Source organism: Equus asinus, chromosome 7 (genome assembly GCF_041296235.1).
Source record: "Equus asinus isolate D_3611 breed Donkey chromosome 7, EquAss-T2T_v2, whole genome shotgun sequence".
Lineage (NCBI taxonomy): Eukaryota > Metazoa > Chordata > Mammalia > Perissodactyla > Equidae > Equus > Equus asinus.
In genome coordinates, this window is record NC_091796.1 from 56,647,211 (window position 1) to 56,666,645 (window position 19,435).

Consider the following 19,435-nt stretch of genomic DNA (forward strand, 5'->3'; position numbering starts at 1 on the left):
TCTTATCTAACTGCATTGACTAGGACTTCCTATTCAGCGTCAAATAGAAATATTTTTTCCTCTGATTTTGAAAGAACTGCTTCTAAGGTTCAATCACGAAGTGTAATATTTGCTTTAGGTTTCCAGTCAACACCCTTTATTAAAAACAATGTGATGAACACCCTTAAATATGATCATACATACATGTCAAAGTATTTCTTGATAACCCTATAAGAATGGAACTCCCGGATCAAGGGCATATTTTACCAATATTTCTCAAGAAGGTCTGGGAATGAGGTTTTGTCTCACTCTCAACACCAGTTGGACTAAAGTCCTATCTTTTTTTTGTCCTCAAATATTATCTTGATTTTTCTGGACTGTTTACTCTTTCAGACAAACCTTAAATTTAAATCTTCTTTAGGCTGAGTTGTTTTTTCTAATTACATATAAATATTACACATATATGTCAATTCATGGAGGACTGACAGCTTTATAATACCAATTCTTCCATCAAGAACCAGGTATTTTTCTTCATTTATCTAAGTCTTCCTTGTCGCTTTTTTAATTTAAATAAACCCAACACATTTCTTGTTAAGTTTATTCTTAAGTATTAAAAATTTTTTGTTGCTGGGGCTGGCCCCGGGGCCAAGTGGTTAAGTTCGCATGCTGTGCTTCAGCAGCCCAGGGTTTCACTGGTTCGAATCCTGGGTGCAGACATGGCACCACTCATCAGACCATGCTGAGGCAGCATCCCACATGCCACAACTAGAAGGATCTACAATTTAAAAAATACACAACTATGTACCGGGGGGCTTTGGGGAGAAAAAGGAAAAATAAAATCTTCAAAAAAAAAATTTTTTTTGTTGCTATTTTAACTGACATCAACATGACTACTTGTTTTTTCTCCTTAATCTATTACGGTGAATTACAGAATCAGACTTCCTCATATTGACCATTTTTATATTCCCAGGATAAGTTTGGGAATGGTGTTTATACTGTATTTCTAGATAATATCGAAACTGAGGATGAAGGAGTTAAAATTTCCCTGGATTAGGGTGAAACCATGCCTGGTACCCACAAGGTTAACTTGGGAAACAAATAACCAAAATTTCTGAGCTTGCCTTGCAGAACAGCAGGAGGACCAGTGATGACTGAGTAGCTTGCTGACAGCCCGTGCCTGACTAAGCATCTAGCAGGGGCACTGAGAAGCTACAATGACTGTAAACTTTAGCCACACACTTCCCCTTCCTTCCCTAAAACCCCAAAGAAAAACCCTTGCTTCTAGCTTTTCGGGGAGTTCAGGATTACAGTGTTAGCTGCCCATTCTCCTTGCTCAGCGCTTTGCAATAAAATTCCTCCTTTCTTCCACTACACTTCGTGTCAGAGATTAGCTTGCTGCGCGATGGGTGAGGGAGCTCACTTCAGGTTTGATAACAGTATTTGTTGATGATATATTAGAATTTTGGAAGGATAATTGTAGGTCAAATTGAACTGCCTGTTTGCAAGGGGGAAAGGAGACGCTAACTCATTTACTTCTGCTTTTCATTTGTATTCGATCTGTCCTTTCTAAAGCTTTGTTTCATTTTACTGTTATTTTCCTAGCTTAAATAAAATGCTTAGTTCATTAGTATTCTTTTTTTTTCTTGCTTTAATAAAGACTGGCCAAATCCTCTAAGTTTAGAATACTGTCATCTCATTATTTTCTAGAGTCTCTAATGGCAGTACTGATTTCTTCTTTCATCCAAAAGTGATAAGACCACTGTTTTCTACATATTATGCTTAATTCCTTTTCCCCATTTTTTTTTTACTGTATTAATCAAGGTTTTCTTTGTTCCTCTTTCCCTCTAGTAATTTAGAAGTAAAAATATCATTTCTATTCTATTGGAGATTAGTCTTAAAATCTTGTAAAAAGCACATTGAACTTGTATTTTTCTACTAATAAAAGCATCTACTAATAAATCTCTATTAGTAAAATATATGGTACAATTACCATGGGTTTTACTTTCCTCTTCCTACAGCTCAATCCTCCATATTTTCTTGAAATAATCCAAAACTTTGGATACAGAGTTTTTTAAATTTTCAATTACTTCAAAAATATTTCTTAACATTCACAACTTAAAGTTCGCAACCATAATTATTTAGAGTTAACTCTAGATTCTACTTGGCTTCACTGACCAAACCTACTTTCTATATCTATTCCATTTCTCACAGCATTTAGGTGACGCTTCTTCATTATCTTCAGGCATCCAATACCAGAGTACATAAGAGTGATGCAAATCTGATTTGTTCTTCTCTAAAGATAACTTGTTTTTCTACGTTGCAGGGTTTTTTCTTTATGCTAAATATTTAGAACACTCATCAGGATGTGAGACTGGTAAACAGTTAGCCATTGATGAGTAGGTAGCTGGTAACTAGATTTTTTTTTTTTCTTTTTTGCAATTACTGATAATAGCTTTTAGTTATTCCTCTGCCCACTGTTAACTGTGCTGTTTAGGCAATATGCTAGCTGACTCCAACTAGGTTCATATAGATAAAATCTCCCTGGTGCCTGGGTCACCATGGTAATGGATGTTTGAGCTGTTTTTCAGGAATTAGGAAGCCCCTGTCCAGTTCAGGCTGGCCGAGACCCCAACCCATCAACTGGGCCTGTGCAAATGCCTGATAAGTGACCTTCTGACATCAAGAGGCTAAAAACTTCACCCACAGATCATGCTAACACTGCCATTTTGTGAACATGTGTCCTATGAAGAGGCATGAAGTTGGTCTGTGCTTGCACAGATCATCCATTACCTCACTTCTCCTTACCTCCAATCATCTATCTCCACATTTCAAACCACCTTGCCCCCTACCCCATAAATATCCCTGAGTCCCCATTTCTGAAGAGATGAATTTGAGACTCATTCCCCCACTTCCCCACTTTGCTGCCTTGTGATTAAAACTCTCTCTGCTACAATCTCGTCATCTCGGTGTTTGGCTTTCTGGGTTATGGGCAAAAACCAACCAGGTTCAGTAACAGATGCACCTAGGTTTTTATGCTTTTTAAATATATTCCTGGTGAAGACTTTGCAGTCCCCTTTGATCTGGAGGTTCAAGGCTTTCTTCAGCCAGAGATATTCTTCTGCTTTTTCTTTGGTTATTGCTTCATCTCTTTCCTCTGTTCTCTCTTTCAGTAACTCCTATCACAGAGATTTGAGATCCTCCTTCGTGTATTTTAAATGCTCTCTCACAATATTCATTTTTAAGATCTTTTTCCTGAATGCGCATTTTTCTCAACCTCACTTGGTATTCTGCACTATCTATTTTGCTAGAGAGTCCTGAACTTTTAAACAATTATTTTTTATAACTTTAAGACTTTTTCCTGTTCTCAGTTTGTCTTTACAACCCACTCTTGTCATTTTGAGAATCTGAATTTCAATTTTCTCTATTTCTTACACTATTTTACATGTTCTAAATGATCGAACTAGTCTCATTTTCTTGAGGTGCTGAATTTTTCACATTTTGTAACATCATGAATTTTTCAGAATTTTCTAACATTTGTTTGTTCATCTTTACAGAGAGAAAGTGCAGGCATCAGCCCTTACCCATGCTTTTCTGGACGCTCGCTCACACTGTTTACTACCAAAATCCTCTAAGTCTCATACACGTGGGTGAGACCTTCTCTGGTGTCAAATAATAATGTAGATTTTTTTCTTATCATTTCATTTTGGTCATGTCAATGATAAATAAGAACAACAACAAAAAAGCTTCTACTGCATAGGATTAAGGACCTGGAAAATTATATCCATTTCTCATTTTCTATCACTATTCTTGGTGTCAATTTTTACTGCTATTAGTACAACTGTGTCTGACAACTTTCCCCCTTTTTTTAAATCAGACCTCAGAATTTCCCTTCAGGCTATCAAGGAGCCAGTCTAATAAGTGCCATAATAAAAGTATGCTCACATTTAAAGTAAACACCAAAAGAGAATTTAGGGGCCGGCCTGGTGGCACAGTGGTTAAGTGTGCACGATCTGCTTCGGCAGCCCAGAGTTCACTGGTTTGGATCTCGGGTGCGGACATGGCACCACTTGGCAAGCCATGCTGTGGTAGGCGTCCCACATATAAATTAGAGGAAGATGGGCACGGATGTTAGCTCAGGGCCAGTCTTCCTCAGCAAAAAGAGGAGGATTGACAGCAGATGTTAGCTCAGGGCTAATCTTCCTCCAAAAAAAAAAAAAAGAATTTATTTTCGCCTGAGGGTGTGAGGAGTACAGTGCATGAACAGACCTGAAGAATGAGCAGGAGTATGCCATGTAAACAAGCAGGGAAAGACAGGTCCAAGCAAACAAAATGGCTTATGCAAAGTCACAAAGATGTCAAAGTACATGAAAAATAAATGAATCAGAGAACGAATAACTGATGTCTTGCAAGAAGTATAAGCAACACAAGACTTGTGGCACCCGAGAGAGGGAAATGGAAGAAATGAGGATGAACAGGTGGAGAGAGATCAGATAATGCAGCCATTTGTTCATGCTTCACTCACCCAATACACATAAAAGAGTCCTGCAAATTATAAAGATGGTATTGTAAATGAAGAGGGAGGGGGAAGGAGGAATAGATTATTCAACAAACAGTATTATAAAAGCAAGCAGTTATTTAGAAAAAAATTAGGAACAAGACAAGGATTCCCACTTTCACCACTTCTATTCAACATAGTACTGGAAGTTCTAGCCAGAGCAATAAGGCAAAAAAAAAAAGAAATAATAAGCATCCAAATTGGAAAGAGGGTTGTTAAACTATCTGTACTCACGAGTGACATAATCTTGTAGAAAACTTATTCCACAAAAACTGTCAGAGCTAACAAACAAATTCAGGAAAGTTGCAAAACACAAAATCAACACACAAAAATCAGTTCTATTTCTATACACTAGCAATGAAAAATCCAAAAAAGGAAATTAAGAAAACAATCTCATTTACAATGGTAAATCAAAAAGAATAAAATACTTAAGAACAAACTTAACCAAGAAGGTAAAAGACTTGTACACTGAAAGCTACAAAAGGTTGCTGAAAGAAATTAAAGGCAATCTAAACAAGCAGAAAGACACCCTATGTTCATGACTTTGAAGACTTAATATGAAGACGACAAAACTACCCAAAGCAATACAGACATACCTCATTTTATTGCACTTCATTTTATTGCGATTCCCAGATACTGCATTTTTCATAAATTGAAGGTATGCGACAACCCTGCATTGAGCAAGTCTATTGGCGCGGTTTTCCAAAAGTATTTGGTCACTTTGTGTCTGTGTCACATTTTGGTAATTCTCACAATATTTCAAACTTATTCATTACTATTATATTTGTTATGGTGATCTGTGAACAGTGATTTTTGATGTTACTATTGTAACTGTTTTGGGGCACAATGAACCATGCTCACAAGACAGCAAACTTAATTGATAAATGTTGTGTGTGTTCTGACTACTCTACTGACCAGTCATTCCTGCATCTCTCCCACTCTCCTTAGGCCTCCCTATTCCTTGAGACACATGAATATTGAAGTTATTAACAACCCTACAAGGGCCTCTGAGTGTTCAAGTGAAAGGAAGAATTGCACATCTCTCACTTTAAGTCAAAAGCTAAAATGATTAAGGTTAGTGAGGAAGGAATGTTGAAAGCCAAGATAGGCCGAAAGCTAGGCTTCTTGCACCAAACAGCCAAGTTGGGAAGGCAAAGGAGAAGTTCTTGAAGGAAATTAAAAGTGCTACTCTATTGAAGACACAAATGAAAAGAAAGCAAAACAGCCTTATTATTGATATGGAAACGTTTAGTGGTCTGGATAGAAGATCAAACCAGCCACAGCATTCCCGTAAGCCAAAGCTAATCCAAACCCAGGCCATAATTCTCTTCAATTCTATGAAGGCTAGGAGGTGAGGAAGCTGCAGAAGAAAAGTTTGAGGCTGGCAAAGGTTGGCTGAAGATGCCGCCTAGAGAGAAGTCAATGCCTGGCTTCAAAGAACAGGCGGATTCTCTTGTTAAGGACTAATGCAGCTGGTGACTTTAAGGTGAAGCCAGCATTCACCTATCATTCCAAAAATCCTAGAGTCCTTAAGAATTATGCTAAATCTACTCTGCCTGGGCTCTATAAATGGGACAATAAAGCCTGGATGACAGGACACCTGTTTCCAACATGGTTTACTGAATATTTTAAGCCCACCATTGAGACCTATTGCTCAGAGAAAAGATTCCTTTCAAAATTTTACTGCTCATTGACAATGCACCTGGTCACCCAAGAGCTCTGATGGAGATGTACAATAAGATTAATGTTGTTTTCATGCCTGCCAACACAACATCCATTCTGCAGCCCATGGCTCAAGGAGGAATTTCGACTTTCAAGTCTTATTATTTAGGAAATACATTTCGTAAGGCTATAGCTACCATAGACAATGATTCCTCTGATGAATCTGGGCAAAGTAAATTAAAAACCTTCAGGAAAGAATTCACCATTCTAAATGCCATTAAGAACATTCGTGATTCATGGGAAGAGGTCAGATATCAATATTAACAGGAGTTTGGAAGAAGTTGATTCCAACCCTCGCAGATGACTTTGAAAGATTCAAAACATCAGTGGATGAAGTAACTGCAGATGTGGTGGAAACAGCAAGAGAACTAGAAGTGGTGCCTGAAGATACGACTGAATTGCTGCAACCTCATGATAAAACTTGAACAGATGAGGAGTTGCTTCTTACGGATGAGCAAAGAAAGTGGTTTCTTGAGATGGAATCTACTCCTGGTGAAGATGCTGTGATGACTGTTCAAATATCAAGAAAAGATTTCAAACATGACATAAACTTAGTTGATAAAGCAGCAGCAGGACTGACTCCAATTTTGAAAGAAGTTCTATTGTGGGTAAAATGCTATCAAAAAGTATCTCATGCTACAGAGAAATCGTTCATGAAAGGAAGAGTTAATCGATGCAGCAAACTTCACTGTTGTCTTATTTTAAGAAATTGTCACAGCCACCCCAACCTTCAGCAATCACCACCCTGATCAGTCAGCAGCCATCAACATCCAGGCAAGACCCTCTACCAGCAAAAAGATTACAACTCACTGAAGGCTCAGGTGATGGTTAGCATTTTTTAGCAATAAAGTATTTTTTTTGGAGAGGAAGAATGTCCCTGAGCTAACATCTGTGCCAATTTTCTTCCATGTTGTAGGTGAGACATTGCCACAGCATGGCTTGATGAGCAGTGTGTAGGTCCACACTTGGTATCCAAACCCGCGAACCCTGGGCTGCCAAAGTGGCGCACGCAAACTTAACCATTACACCATCCAGCAAACCCCAATAAAGTTTTTTGTTTGTTTTGGGGTTTTTTCTATGAGGAGGATTGTCCCTGAGCTAACATCTATGCCAATCTTCCTCTATTTTGTATGTGGGATGTCGCCACAACATGGCTTGATGAGTGGTGTGTAGGTCCATGCCAAGTATCCAAACCTGCAAACCCTGGGCCATCGAAGCGGAGGACACAAACTTAACCACTATGCCACTTAGCCGGCCCCCCAGTGAAGCATTTCTTAATTAAGGTATGTTCATTGTTTTTTTAGACATAATGCTATTGTATGCTCAACAGACTACAGTATAGTGTAAACATAACTTTTATATGCACTAGGAAACCAAAAAAATTCATGTGACTTACTTTAAGTTCATGTGATTGCATCTCTGAGGTCTACCTGTATACTGATTCAATAGAAGCCCTATCAAAATTCCAATGACAATTTTTGCAGAAATGGAAAAACTCATCCCAAAATTTATATGGAATTTCAAGGGACCCTTGAATAGCCAAAACAATCTTGAAAAGGAGTAACAAAGTTGGAGGACTCAAACTTCCTGATTACAAAACTTACTACAAAGCTACAGTAATCAAATTAGTGTAGTTTGGCATAAAGACAGACATATAAATCAATGGAATAGAGTACAAAGTTCAGAAATAAACCCTTAGATTCATGGTCAATTGATATTCAACAATGGGGCTAAGACCATTCAATGTGAAAATGACAGTCTTTTCAACAAATAGTGTTGGGAAAACTGGATATCCACATCCAAAAGAAAGAAATTGGACCCTTATCATATACAAAAATTAACTGAAAATGAATCAAAGACCTAAATGTAAGTGCTAAAACTATAAGACTCTTAGAAGAAAACATAGAGATTGAAAACATTCATGATTTTGGATTTGGCAATAGTTTCTTAAATTATGACACCAAAAGCACAGGTGACAAAAGAAAAATAGATAAATTAGACTTCATCAAAATTACAAACTTTTGCGCATCAAACGACACTATAGAGTGAAAAGAAAACCCACAGATCAGGAGGAAATATTTGCATATCATATATCTGACAAGGGATTAATAACCAAAATACATTAAAAAATCCTACAATTCAACAACAAAAGGACAAAAATTTTAAAATTGGCAAAGATACTTATTAGAATGGCCAAAATCTGGACCAGCACCAAACGCTGACAAGGATGTAGAGCACCAGTGACTTTCATTCACTGCTGGTAGAAAGACAAAATGGTACAGCCACTTTGGAAGACAGTTTACCAGTTTCTTATAAAACAAAACATACTTTTACGATATGATCCAGCAATTGCACTCCTTGGTATTTACACCAAAGGAGCTCAAAACTTATGTCCACACAAAAACCTACACATGGATGTTTATAGCAGCTTTATTCATAATTGCCAAAACTTGGAAGTAACCAGGATGTCCTGCAGTAGGTGAATGGATAAATAAAATGTGTTACGTCCAGATAGTGGAATATTACTCAGTGCCAAAAAGAAATGAGTTATCAAGCCATGAAGACATGGAGGAAACTTAAATGCATATTGCTAAATGAAAGAAACCAATCTGAAAAGACTACATACTGTATGATTCCAACTATACGACATTCTGGAAAAGGCAAAACTATGGAGACAGTAAAAAGATCAGTGTGGTTGTAAGAGGCTGGGAGATGGGGAGGAGGGATGAACAGGCAGACCAGAGAGGATTTTTAGGGCAGTGAAAATATTCTGATGTCATAATGATGGATACACGTACATTTGTCAAAACCCATAGAATGTACACCACCAAAAGTGAACCCCAAGGTAAACTAAGGACTTGGAATGATTATGATGTGTCAATGTCAACGTAGGTTCATCAATTGTAACAAATGTATCACTCTGACGGGAGATTTTGATAATGGGTGAGGCTGTATATGTGTTGGGACAGAGGGTATATCAGAATATCTGTATCTTTCCCCTCAAATTTGCTGTGAACCTAAAACTGCTCTAAAAAAATAAAGTCTTCATTAAAAAAAAGGCAAAAGACTTGAATAGACATTTCTCTGAAGATATACAAATGGTCAATAAGCACCTTAAAAAGATGCTCAACATCCTTAGTGATTAGAGAAATGCAAATCTAAACCACAAGGAGATACCACTTCATACCCACTAGCATGTCTATAATTTAAAAAATGGAAAACAGGCGTTAGTGAGGATGTGCAGAAATCAGAATCCTCAAACATTGCTGGTGGGAATGTAAAATGTTGCAGCCACTGTGGAAAACAGTTTAGCAGTTCCTCAAAAAGCTAAACATACAATTACCACATTATCCAGCAATTCCACTTCTAGGTCTAAGTCCAAAAGAATTAAAAACAGAAACTCTAATGGATATTTGCACACTAATGTTCATAGCAGCATTATTCACAACAGTTAAAAGGTGGAAAGAACCCAACTGTCCACTAACAGAGGAATGGATAAACAAAATGTGGTATTATACATACAAAAAAATACTAGTAAGCCATAAAAAGGAATGAAGTTGATATAGGCTAGAACATAGTTCAACCTTGACAACATTATGCTAAGTGAAATAAGCCAGACACAAAGGGACAAATACTGTATGACTTCACTTGTATGAGATACCTAGAATAGATAAATTCACAGATAGAAAGTAGAGTAGATGTTACCAGAGGCTAGCAGAGGGGGGAATAGGGAGTTATTGCTTCATGGATACAGAGTTTCTGTTTGGGGTGCTCAAAGGGTTTTGGAAATAGTGGTGTTGGTTGCACAACAATGTAAATGTAATCAACGACATTGAATCGTATACTTAAAAATGGTTAAAATGGCAAATTTCGTTATACTAACTAGTTTCTTCTTCCCAGAGATACTTTATCCATATATAAGTGGTCACCTGCCTTCCTCCCTCCCTCCCTCCTTCTATCTATCCCACCCCTATGAAACAAATATTAGCATACTGTTTTGCACCCTGCTTTTTTCACTTAACATATATTGGAAATCCTTCCACATAGATCTCACATGTCTATTTTAACACTTGAATAGTATTCATTATTTAACCACTCTTCTACAATGGACATGTAGGTTATTTCCAGTCTTTAGCTACTACAAATAATGCTGCATGGGATAACCCTCCAAAGAAGCAGTATCAATGTACACTTCTATAATAGCTGTTTCCCCATACCTTCATCTGCTGTTATACTGTCAAACTTTTTGATCTTTGATAGGTGAAAAATGGTCTTATTGTACTTATAGTTTGCAATTATCATTATGAATGAAGTTGAACAGCTTCACTTTTTTTTTTTTGCTGAGGAAGATTCAGCCTGAGCTAACATCTGTTGCCAATCCTCCTCTTTTTGCTTGAGGAAGATTTGCCTTAAGCTAATATCTGTGCCAATCTTCCTCTATTTCGTATGCGGGTCACCGCCACAGCATGGCCACCAACGAGTGGAAGAGGTCCATGGCCAGGAACCGAACCTGGGCTGTGGAAGCAGAGCGTGCCAAACTTAACCACTAGGCCATGGGGCCAGCCCCCAGCTTCCCTTATTTTTAAAAGCCATTGGTACTTCCTTTCTCTTTTTGACATGTAGGAGCTCTTTACATATTAAGGAAGTTAAGCCTTTGTCATATATTGCAAATATTTTTTCAATTTATTATCTTCTGACCTTGCTTATGGTATTTTTTCATGTAGAAAATTTAAATTTTCATAAAATCAGATTTCTATCAGCCTTTTCAAGATTTTTTGCATCATGGCTCAGAAAGGCCTTCCCTATTCTACGATTACAAAAAATTTTCTCCAGTGTTTTCTTATCCAGTTTTATGGCTTCATTTCTTTTGTTTATATCATTGCTCAACCAGGATTTTATTTAGGTATAAGGAATGAGGTAGACATCCAATTAAATATTTTTGTGGTAAAACATACAGTAGTTGGTGGGGCTGGCCCCGTGGCCAAGTGGTTAAGCTCACACGCTCCGCTGCAGGTGGCCCAGTGTTTCGCTGGTTCAAATCCTGGACGCAGACTGGCACTGCTCATCAAACCACGCTGAGGCAGCGTCCCACATGCCACAACTAGAAGGACCCACAACAAAAAATATACAACTATGTACCGAGGGGCTTTGGGAAGAAAAAGGAAAAAATAAAATCTTAAAAAAAAAAAAAAATACAGCAGTTGGTTTAAATGTTCTCTGTCCCTAACAGCTTACCAACAAAAAATAAAGACCATAATGGAGTGTTAAGTGGAACTACCAGGCTGCTGACAGGGAAGAGAGCATAGAGAAGCTAGATAAGAACTCCGAGGGGAAACAAATCAAATGTATGCTTATTTGAGAAAGTGAAGAGCACACTTGTGTTCATTTTAATTTCTCTTTCCTAGATCTCATCTGTCCCTATCTCTGGTTTACTCTCTGGAAGAGAGTGAGCAGCGTAACAGAACAAAGAGATTAAGCAGGGAGACAGAAGAGCAGGAGACTGCAAAAGACCCGTAACAGTTCTCCAACTGGGACTAGGGAATCCTGTGCATAGTAATGACGTGGGAGAAGCCAAAAAGAGCTGTTGGAGATTCTGGTTAAAATCAGGAAACTGAACAAGAGGCAAGCTAAAAAGGCTGGGAGACAAACACAAGCTGGATTTCCATAATTATAGGTATCAGTAACCTACATAAAGTATGTCAAAGGCAAAACACAGTCTGATTTCTAGTGATGTATTCTCTGTTGGGTCACCATTCCCAAGGCTGCTTTCCCTTAAAGCAGTGGTCCTTTTGAGAAGTCACAGAGATCCACTTAAGAATCTCCCAAAACCTATGGAATCACCTAGAAACTAAATACCCAGGTACATATATATAATTTAGCATACAGTTTCAGGGGACTTGGAAATCCCTTTCCAGTCTGATTCATGGATCCCAGATACTGTTTTAAAGGCCCCCAGTCCCAAAATGACCCTATTCATTATAACATATTCCACTCCCTCCTTGCCACAAAAATTTAAGTGATTCCCTCAGTGCTGTTAATCTCAAGTAGATCATAAGAAAACAACATAGGCGGTCACACTGGCAAATTAGGATAACGCTGAAATGAGAATCACAAGGACTAGATTTGGCTCCCAGTTGTGTCACTAATGGATACGGTAACTTTACGTAAGTCACAACTTCATGCTGGAAGAGTGTTTCCTCAGCTGTGAATGGGGTGGAGGTGGAAATGGAATAAACCAAGGTGCTGACATTCTAGAAAGTGAGCAGTATTCTTTTGTTTAGTGAATACTTACTGAGCATCTACACAGGTTCTCAGGCCTACAAGCAGATGGTGGTGAAACAAAAAAATGAGGCAACTCTCAAGGAGCTACACAGACAAGCAGTTATAAAACAATGTGACTCATACCCTAATAAAAGAATAGAGAGGGCTCAGGAATCAGAGAAAAAGGAGCATATAGCTTTGCCTGAGGAGACTAGAGTCTAGCCTGGAAAATGTTTCCCAGATAGACAAGGCAGGCACAGAGTATATCCAACACGTGCAAAGACTCTACTGTGTGACAAAGCAGGCGATCTTCAAGGAAATTCAAGGAATTTGATACAGGAAGAGCCTGTGCAACCATGTAAAAGCACTGAGCACTAAGATTAAACAACAGGAGGAGAATGTCTACTGGGGAGTGTTTTACAACAAAACAGCTTTAATTCATCCTGCCTAACTGGCTGCCCACTGTAAGTACTAAAAGAATAAAGCTTGGTTGATATCTTACTTCTAAAAATTAGCTGACCCACAAATGGTAAAAACTGCTGCTACTCTGACAATATTTGAACTATGAATTTCTAATAAAGAAAAATGACCAGAGGCCAGCCCAGTGGCATAGTGGTTAAGTTCGTGCACTCTGCTCTGGAAGCCTAGGGTTCACAGGTTTGGACCCTGGGCGTGGACCTACACACCACTCATCAAGCCATGCTGTGGCAGCATCCCACATAGAAAACAGAGGAAAACTGGCACAGATGTTAGCTCAGTGACAATCTTCCTCAAGTAAAAAGAGGAACACTGGCAACAGATGTTAGCTCAGGGCCAATTTTCCTCACCAAAAAAAAGAAAGAAAGAAAAATGAACAGTTAAGAACATGGTTCCTAAACTCTGATTAATCAACCAAATTCTTTCTGAGCCACCACTTACTAGGAACATTATTCCATGACTTAGCTTTTCCCATTTCCCTACAGTTTTACTCGCTTCCCCAACAGGCTTACTAAACTCCGTTCCTTTTCTCTGCCCTTCTCATGCTGCAGCCTGATTCAGACGGCAATCAGCAGTGACTAAAGGAAAGGAAAAAAGGCAATCATGAACATTTCCCAAAAAGCCAGAATTAACCTCAGACTAAAATAATGCTACTAGTTTGTCAGTCAGATCAAATTAGACTTTTCCAGTAATATCACCTCTGCCAATTGTGCCCTTTCCTGTGAGCTCTTGATCCCGTCAGCTCCTGCTTTCTGAGGTTTCTGGCTCCAACAATCATCCCTTCTATTTCTTCAACCTCCAACCTCTCTCTTTAGGTTTATCCCCTAATGATGTAAACATATCAAGTCATCCTTCTCTAGTAAGAAGTCATTATTCAACAAATATTTATCCAGTGCCTAGTAAGTGCCTAATTTGCAAAAGGTACTGGCATTGCCTACATGAAGCTCTGATGAGGTAGTGAAGATAAACTCAAACTAATAGTCTGTTCTGCCCCAACTCAGTAATTCATTCCCAAGAAACCTCCTATTATCGAAAGTTATGTTATAAAGGCAACTGTTGGGCCGGCCCAGTGACGCAGTGGTTAAGTTCACACACGCCACTTTGCCAGCCTGGGGTTCACAGGTTTGGATCCCAGGTGCGTATCTAGCACTGCTCGTCAAGCCACACTGTGGCGGCATCCCACATAAAATAGAGGAAAACTGGCACAGATGTTAGCTCAGTGACAATCTTCCTCACGCAAAAACAAAGAGAAAGATTGGCAACAGATGTTAGCTCAGGGACAATCTTCCTCACACACACACATACACACACACAAACGCAACTGTTCAAAGGGAGTAAAAAGGAGTAAGGGGCCAGAGTGTTTCAGACTCAAAATAATAAATTCGCTTTTCCTACAAGACTATCAATAAGGTGTAAAGTTCTCATACCACTAAGCAAGTCTAGCTTTTAGTTATATCTAGTTTCTGCTCAAGTGTAAAGCCTTTCTTTTCCTAGTCCAATTAGCATTGCCAAAAAAGCACAACTCTCCTCAAACATTATCATAAATATCACCCACTGTTAGGATATACAAAGCAGACAGCCCACTTAACTACTTTTTCCCTACTCAAGCAATAGCGGTTTGCTTAATGCAAATTATGTTCCCTAATCTGCTGCTCCATTAGATCCAATGTGCTGCTATGAAAGAGGAAGTCCATGGGATCCCATAGAAGTATGTAACAGGGGATCATACGCTGCATGGGAGGGTTGGGAAGGCCCCCTTAAGGAAGTGAGACTTCAAGGATGAGTAGGAGGCAGTTAAGTAAAAGGGAAAAGAAACGGGGCGGGGGGGAGGGGGTGGGTGGTTGGGAAGAGTTGTACTAAGGTAAAGAAAACTACATTTATAAAGGCTCTAAGGGAGAATGGACTTGCACATTTCAAGGAACAGAACCCACTGGAAAACAGGGAAGAAAGTCATATGGAGAGGCAGGACATGTGGTCTCGTGAGCCATAGGAGGGGTGTAATTTTACTTTATGAGCAATGGAAAACCACTGAAAGTTTTAAGTAGAGAAGTCACATAATCATGTTTCATTTTAGCTACCTTTCCTCACTCTATCCCATCAAGTTGGGTTTCTTAAAAGAGTGGTCTACACTTGTTCTTGCTGGTTTCTACTTCTTTCCACCTTCTCTTCTCAACGCCTGGCATCTGACTTCTGTACCCCATTGAAATTCCTCTCTTTAAGATACCTGTTGATCTTCTAGTCGTTAATTCAATGGAGCCTCTCAGTTTTGAACTCATTTGTCCCATCCACAGCATGCAGTCCTGCTGACCATCAACTCCCTCCACACCCCACCACTGATTTTCTCCTCATTTCCATGACTATTCCTCTCCAGTCTTTTTTGCAAGCTCTTCTTTCTCTACCTACGCTTTTAAATGTTGTTGTCTGTCAGGATTCTGTCCTTGGACTTTAGCATTTCTAAACCCTCTGTATTTTCCCTGAGTGATCTTATCCATGTCTAGGACCTGAAACATCACCTACGTGCTCATGACTTCCAAAATCACATTTATAGCTCAGACTTCTCCTGAACTCCAAATTTATATGTTAAACTATTTCCATTTCGATGTCTTACAGGTACCTTAAACTGAATTGAACAGTTTCAAAACCAAACACATCTATCCCCTTACCATTTCAAATCTCGATCTCCCCTTCATTCCTCCTGCTACTGCCTTAGCTCAAGGGCTCAACATTTCTCTTCAGGTTTACTCCAACAGACCATTTCCCTGTGCTACGGGCCTTTAGTTAGTCCCATCCAACCCACTGGTAGAATGATCACACTAAAAAGTAAATACTAAGATCACGGTACTTCCAGGCTTAAAATTCCTTGGTGAGTCCTATGGAGTAGCTCAAATTCCTCAGTCTGATCTTCAAGGGCCTCATAGGCTCTGTCTTACTCTCTGGCCTTCTCTCTCTAGCTCCTCAACTTCACACCCCATTCCTCGCCAGGCTAAATTGTTGGTAGTTCTCTTGGCATTCTATGAACTGGAACTTTACACACATTTCTTCCTTCTCGGGAACACTAATTCTCTCTTCCTCCCTCATTCGCTTCACCTGGCCTACTTGTCCTTCAAGACTTAGGTAAGGCCCTCTCTCCTCCAGGAAGTGTCACCAGAACTCCCAGGTGTGCCCCTTTGGGAATGTACAGCACCCCGTGCTTAACACAGCTTTTGCATTTATTACTTTTATGTTTTAACATGCTTACGTATTTACTACTCCCCATGAGTCTGGATCCTTGAGAGCAGGGACTCAGTCTAACACTAGCACATAACAGGTGTGTTAAGAGTGAATGAATGAAATTATGCAATTGCAAGGAGGCCCTCAAGAGAACAAGCCCTAGAATGTAAGCTCCTCAAGAGCAGGAGCTTCGTCTGTGGCATTCTCTGCTGAATCTCCAAGGCCCAGAGCAGGGGCTGGCATGCCACTGATGCTCAGTACATAGCTATAGAAGGGCTGAATGGATACTCCAGGGTCAGAGGAAAACACTTAGTCTAAACTCTTCCTAGACTTGCTTTTTGTTACTAACTTTCTTGGTTTGTGACCTACTTTTACTATAACACCAGTGTGTACTGCATGATTTCTACTGACCAAACCAATGCTCTTGTTCTTCCATTAGGAAAAAATAAAAATAAGAGCATTGACCAACCCACTAAACTAAAGGATTCTGAGGCACAAGTCCATGGAAGGATTTCCTGAACTCCTCGAAACTGAACGTGAAATTTTCAGCAGATGTAAGTCAATGCCTTTTTCTCGTGAGGGATTACAGTTTTCATTGAATTTTCAAGGATATTAAAGATACCAAACAAAAAAAATCAAATTGCTTAACCAAAATGTTAAGCTGAATTAAGTTGTAGCCTTCACCTTTCTGTTCTCAAATCAGTATTTTGATATATCACTAGCAACTTGGAGACAGCAGCCTCTACTAAAACAAATGTAACCAGAGAAGACAGCTGGCAGGCTCTCACTTTAAGATTCCTACTAAAATTTGCATTTAAAATTTTCTATAATTGGAAAAGTCCTTACCAGCATTCTTCAAAGTTAGTACCCTATTCTAACATACTCTGTACCCATGTGAGTCAGGGTATTTACTCTACTTCCTGCTAATGTGTTCAAGAAGAAAATGTTAGATTCTAAACATAATGACAAAAGAAACACTTTTTACTGTCATCTAATTAAATGGAAGGGGGAAAAACCCAGGATCATCCAGATTTACAGGAAAGCCCTTTTCTTTTTTCCCTTTTACTGTACACAGACTGAACCGAACAGCAGGAGCAGCACTTAACTCGTCAACCACTCAATTCAACCTTGGGAATACTATACTAATAATTAAACAGTAAAGAACAGGCAGTTAAATCATTTTAACAGAGACAAACTTGTTTTAATTAAAAGGTTCTCTAGTTGATCTAGAGAAGCTAGTCACAAGAGTTCAACTACATACATGATTCCACTTATGAGTTCGAGAAAAGCCAAGATTATTCTATGGTGATAAGAAATCTGAACAGTGGTGGCCTATAGGGTGGAGAAGGGGGCATGAGGGCACCTTCTGGGGTGGTGGAAAGGTTCTTTATTGTGATTTGAGTAGCGCTCGCACAGATGTATACATTTATGAAACTTGCTTAACTACATACATGTCTTTTACTGTACGTAAAGTATGCCTTAGTAAAACAAATTCAAATAGAACAACATCCTTATTATTTAACTAATACAAACAAAGCCTATCCTCGTTCCTGCAAGCTCTTTGTGGAGGACGACCCACACGCTGACACGGGGCTCTGAGAAAATTAACAGCTGAGGCGCCAGGAGCTCTGGCCGACTCTGCGGCTTCGGCACTGCCGCTCCGAGAGGCCCGGGAGCCACCGCCAGCACCCGAGGCACGAGCGGCCGCGGCTTCGGAACTGGGCGCCGCGGCCGGCCTCCGCCCGCTCGGCCAGGACACCTGGCCAGGGGAAAAGGGGTCCGTGGGCAGAGCCAGGCGCAGGGGCGTGCGAGCGACCGCGAGGCTGCCGCCGGCTCCCCGCCACCCCCGCCCCTCCCCACGCTTCCCCGCGGCCCCACCGCCCCGCCGCGGTCCCACCGCCCCCCGCGGCCCCTCTGATCGCTCCCAGGTCTCACCGGTCGCCCCCCGCCCCCCTGGGTCCCCAGGGGCCGCAGAACACGTCCACGCCCGCCACAAGGCGCCGCTGTGGCGCCACCTTCCAGAACTAACTCTGCGCTTGCGCTTAAGACTAGCACCCTCAACCAGGCTTTTTTTCAAAAGGAACCGGAGACTCGGTCGGCGCAAGCGCGCCCCTGACGCGGCCCGCGCGCCGCCACTTCCGCCCCGAGCGGGAGGCGGGGGAGGCGGGCGAGAGCCGCCTGGCGCGAGCCTGGGTCCTCGAGGAGGACAGCGGCTGCCGCGCGAGCCCGCGACTCACCAAGTACAACTGCTGCCAGCGATTCTGAGCATCCAGCTCCTCAAACTCCCGCTCGATGGTAGAAGACATGGCGGCGGGAGCGAGCTGGCGCGAGCGGAGCCTGCGCCGGCGGAGAGGCTCAGGCCCCTCAGGATCCGGGGAGAGCGCTGGCGCTGCGGCGCATGCGCGCTCCGCTCGCCGCCCCGCCCCCACGCCTGTCCGGGCCGTCCGCGGGGAAAGTACCTGGAGCGTCGGACGTCAGCGCGCTGACTCGCGCCGAGCCGGTCCGACTGCGGCTGGGCGGGGCGCTCGGGGAGGCGTGGTCCAGAGGGAGCCCAGGTGGATAGGGGGCGGGGCCAAAGGCACCACCCAGAGGCTGCTGTCCCGAGAGTCTGGGCCGAAGGTGGCCCGCCCCCAGGACTCGCTCGGGCTGGTCGGAGGGAGGAGGTGGAGTACCGCGAGGTTCCCAGGAGTGCAGCAGGCCAAGGAAGTCCCGTGAGAAGACCTCCTTCCTTCTTGCCGTCCCAGTTCTCTTTTCCTTCCTAGTCTTGATTTTTTTTTAATGCGGTATTTGAAATTTATTTTAAACATCATCTAGGTCAGTTTGGTGACCTGTGTTCAACTTTGGGACAGATTTCTCAGCCCTTTCAGAGAATGTAAACCATCCTTGATGCTAATTCCTGTATGCCTGCGGGTTTTGTGCCAAATAAACCACTATGGCAAAAGGAGAGGCAACCACTCCTAGAGTTAGGGAAAATACAGCTTGTTAAGTAAACGTTACACAACTTAAAAGTTAGTGTTACCTATAAAAAGAACAAGGGGGCCAGCCCGGTGGCCGAGTGGTTGAGTTCCCACGCTCCGCTGCAGCGGCCCAGGGTTTCGCTGGTTCAGATCCTGGGCGCGGACATGGCACACCTCGTCAGGCCGCGTTGAGGCAGCATCCCACATAGCACCACCAGAAGGACCTGCAGCTAAGATATACAACTATGTACCTGGGGGGATTTGGGGAGATAGA

The 19,435-nt window shown here is 41.2% G+C and overlaps 1 protein-coding gene across 2 annotated transcripts in view; it reads right to left on the minus strand.

Annotated features, from left to right (window-relative positions):
- PTPN2 (protein tyrosine phosphatase non-receptor type 2) overlaps positions 1 to 18,899 on the minus strand; it is an 85,378-nt gene extending 66,479 nt beyond the window's left edge. For both annotated transcript variants that reach the window (XM_014837304.3, XM_044773483.2), the window contains exon 1: positions 18,442 to 18,899. In XM_014837304.3, coding sequence (XP_014692790.1) covers positions 18,442 to 18,510 — 69 coding nt within the window. In that variant the 5' untranslated portion in view covers positions 18,511 to 18,899. The remainder of the gene's footprint in view (positions 1 to 18,441) is intronic.
- Between the last annotated feature and the right edge of the window lie 536 nt (positions 18,900 to 19,435).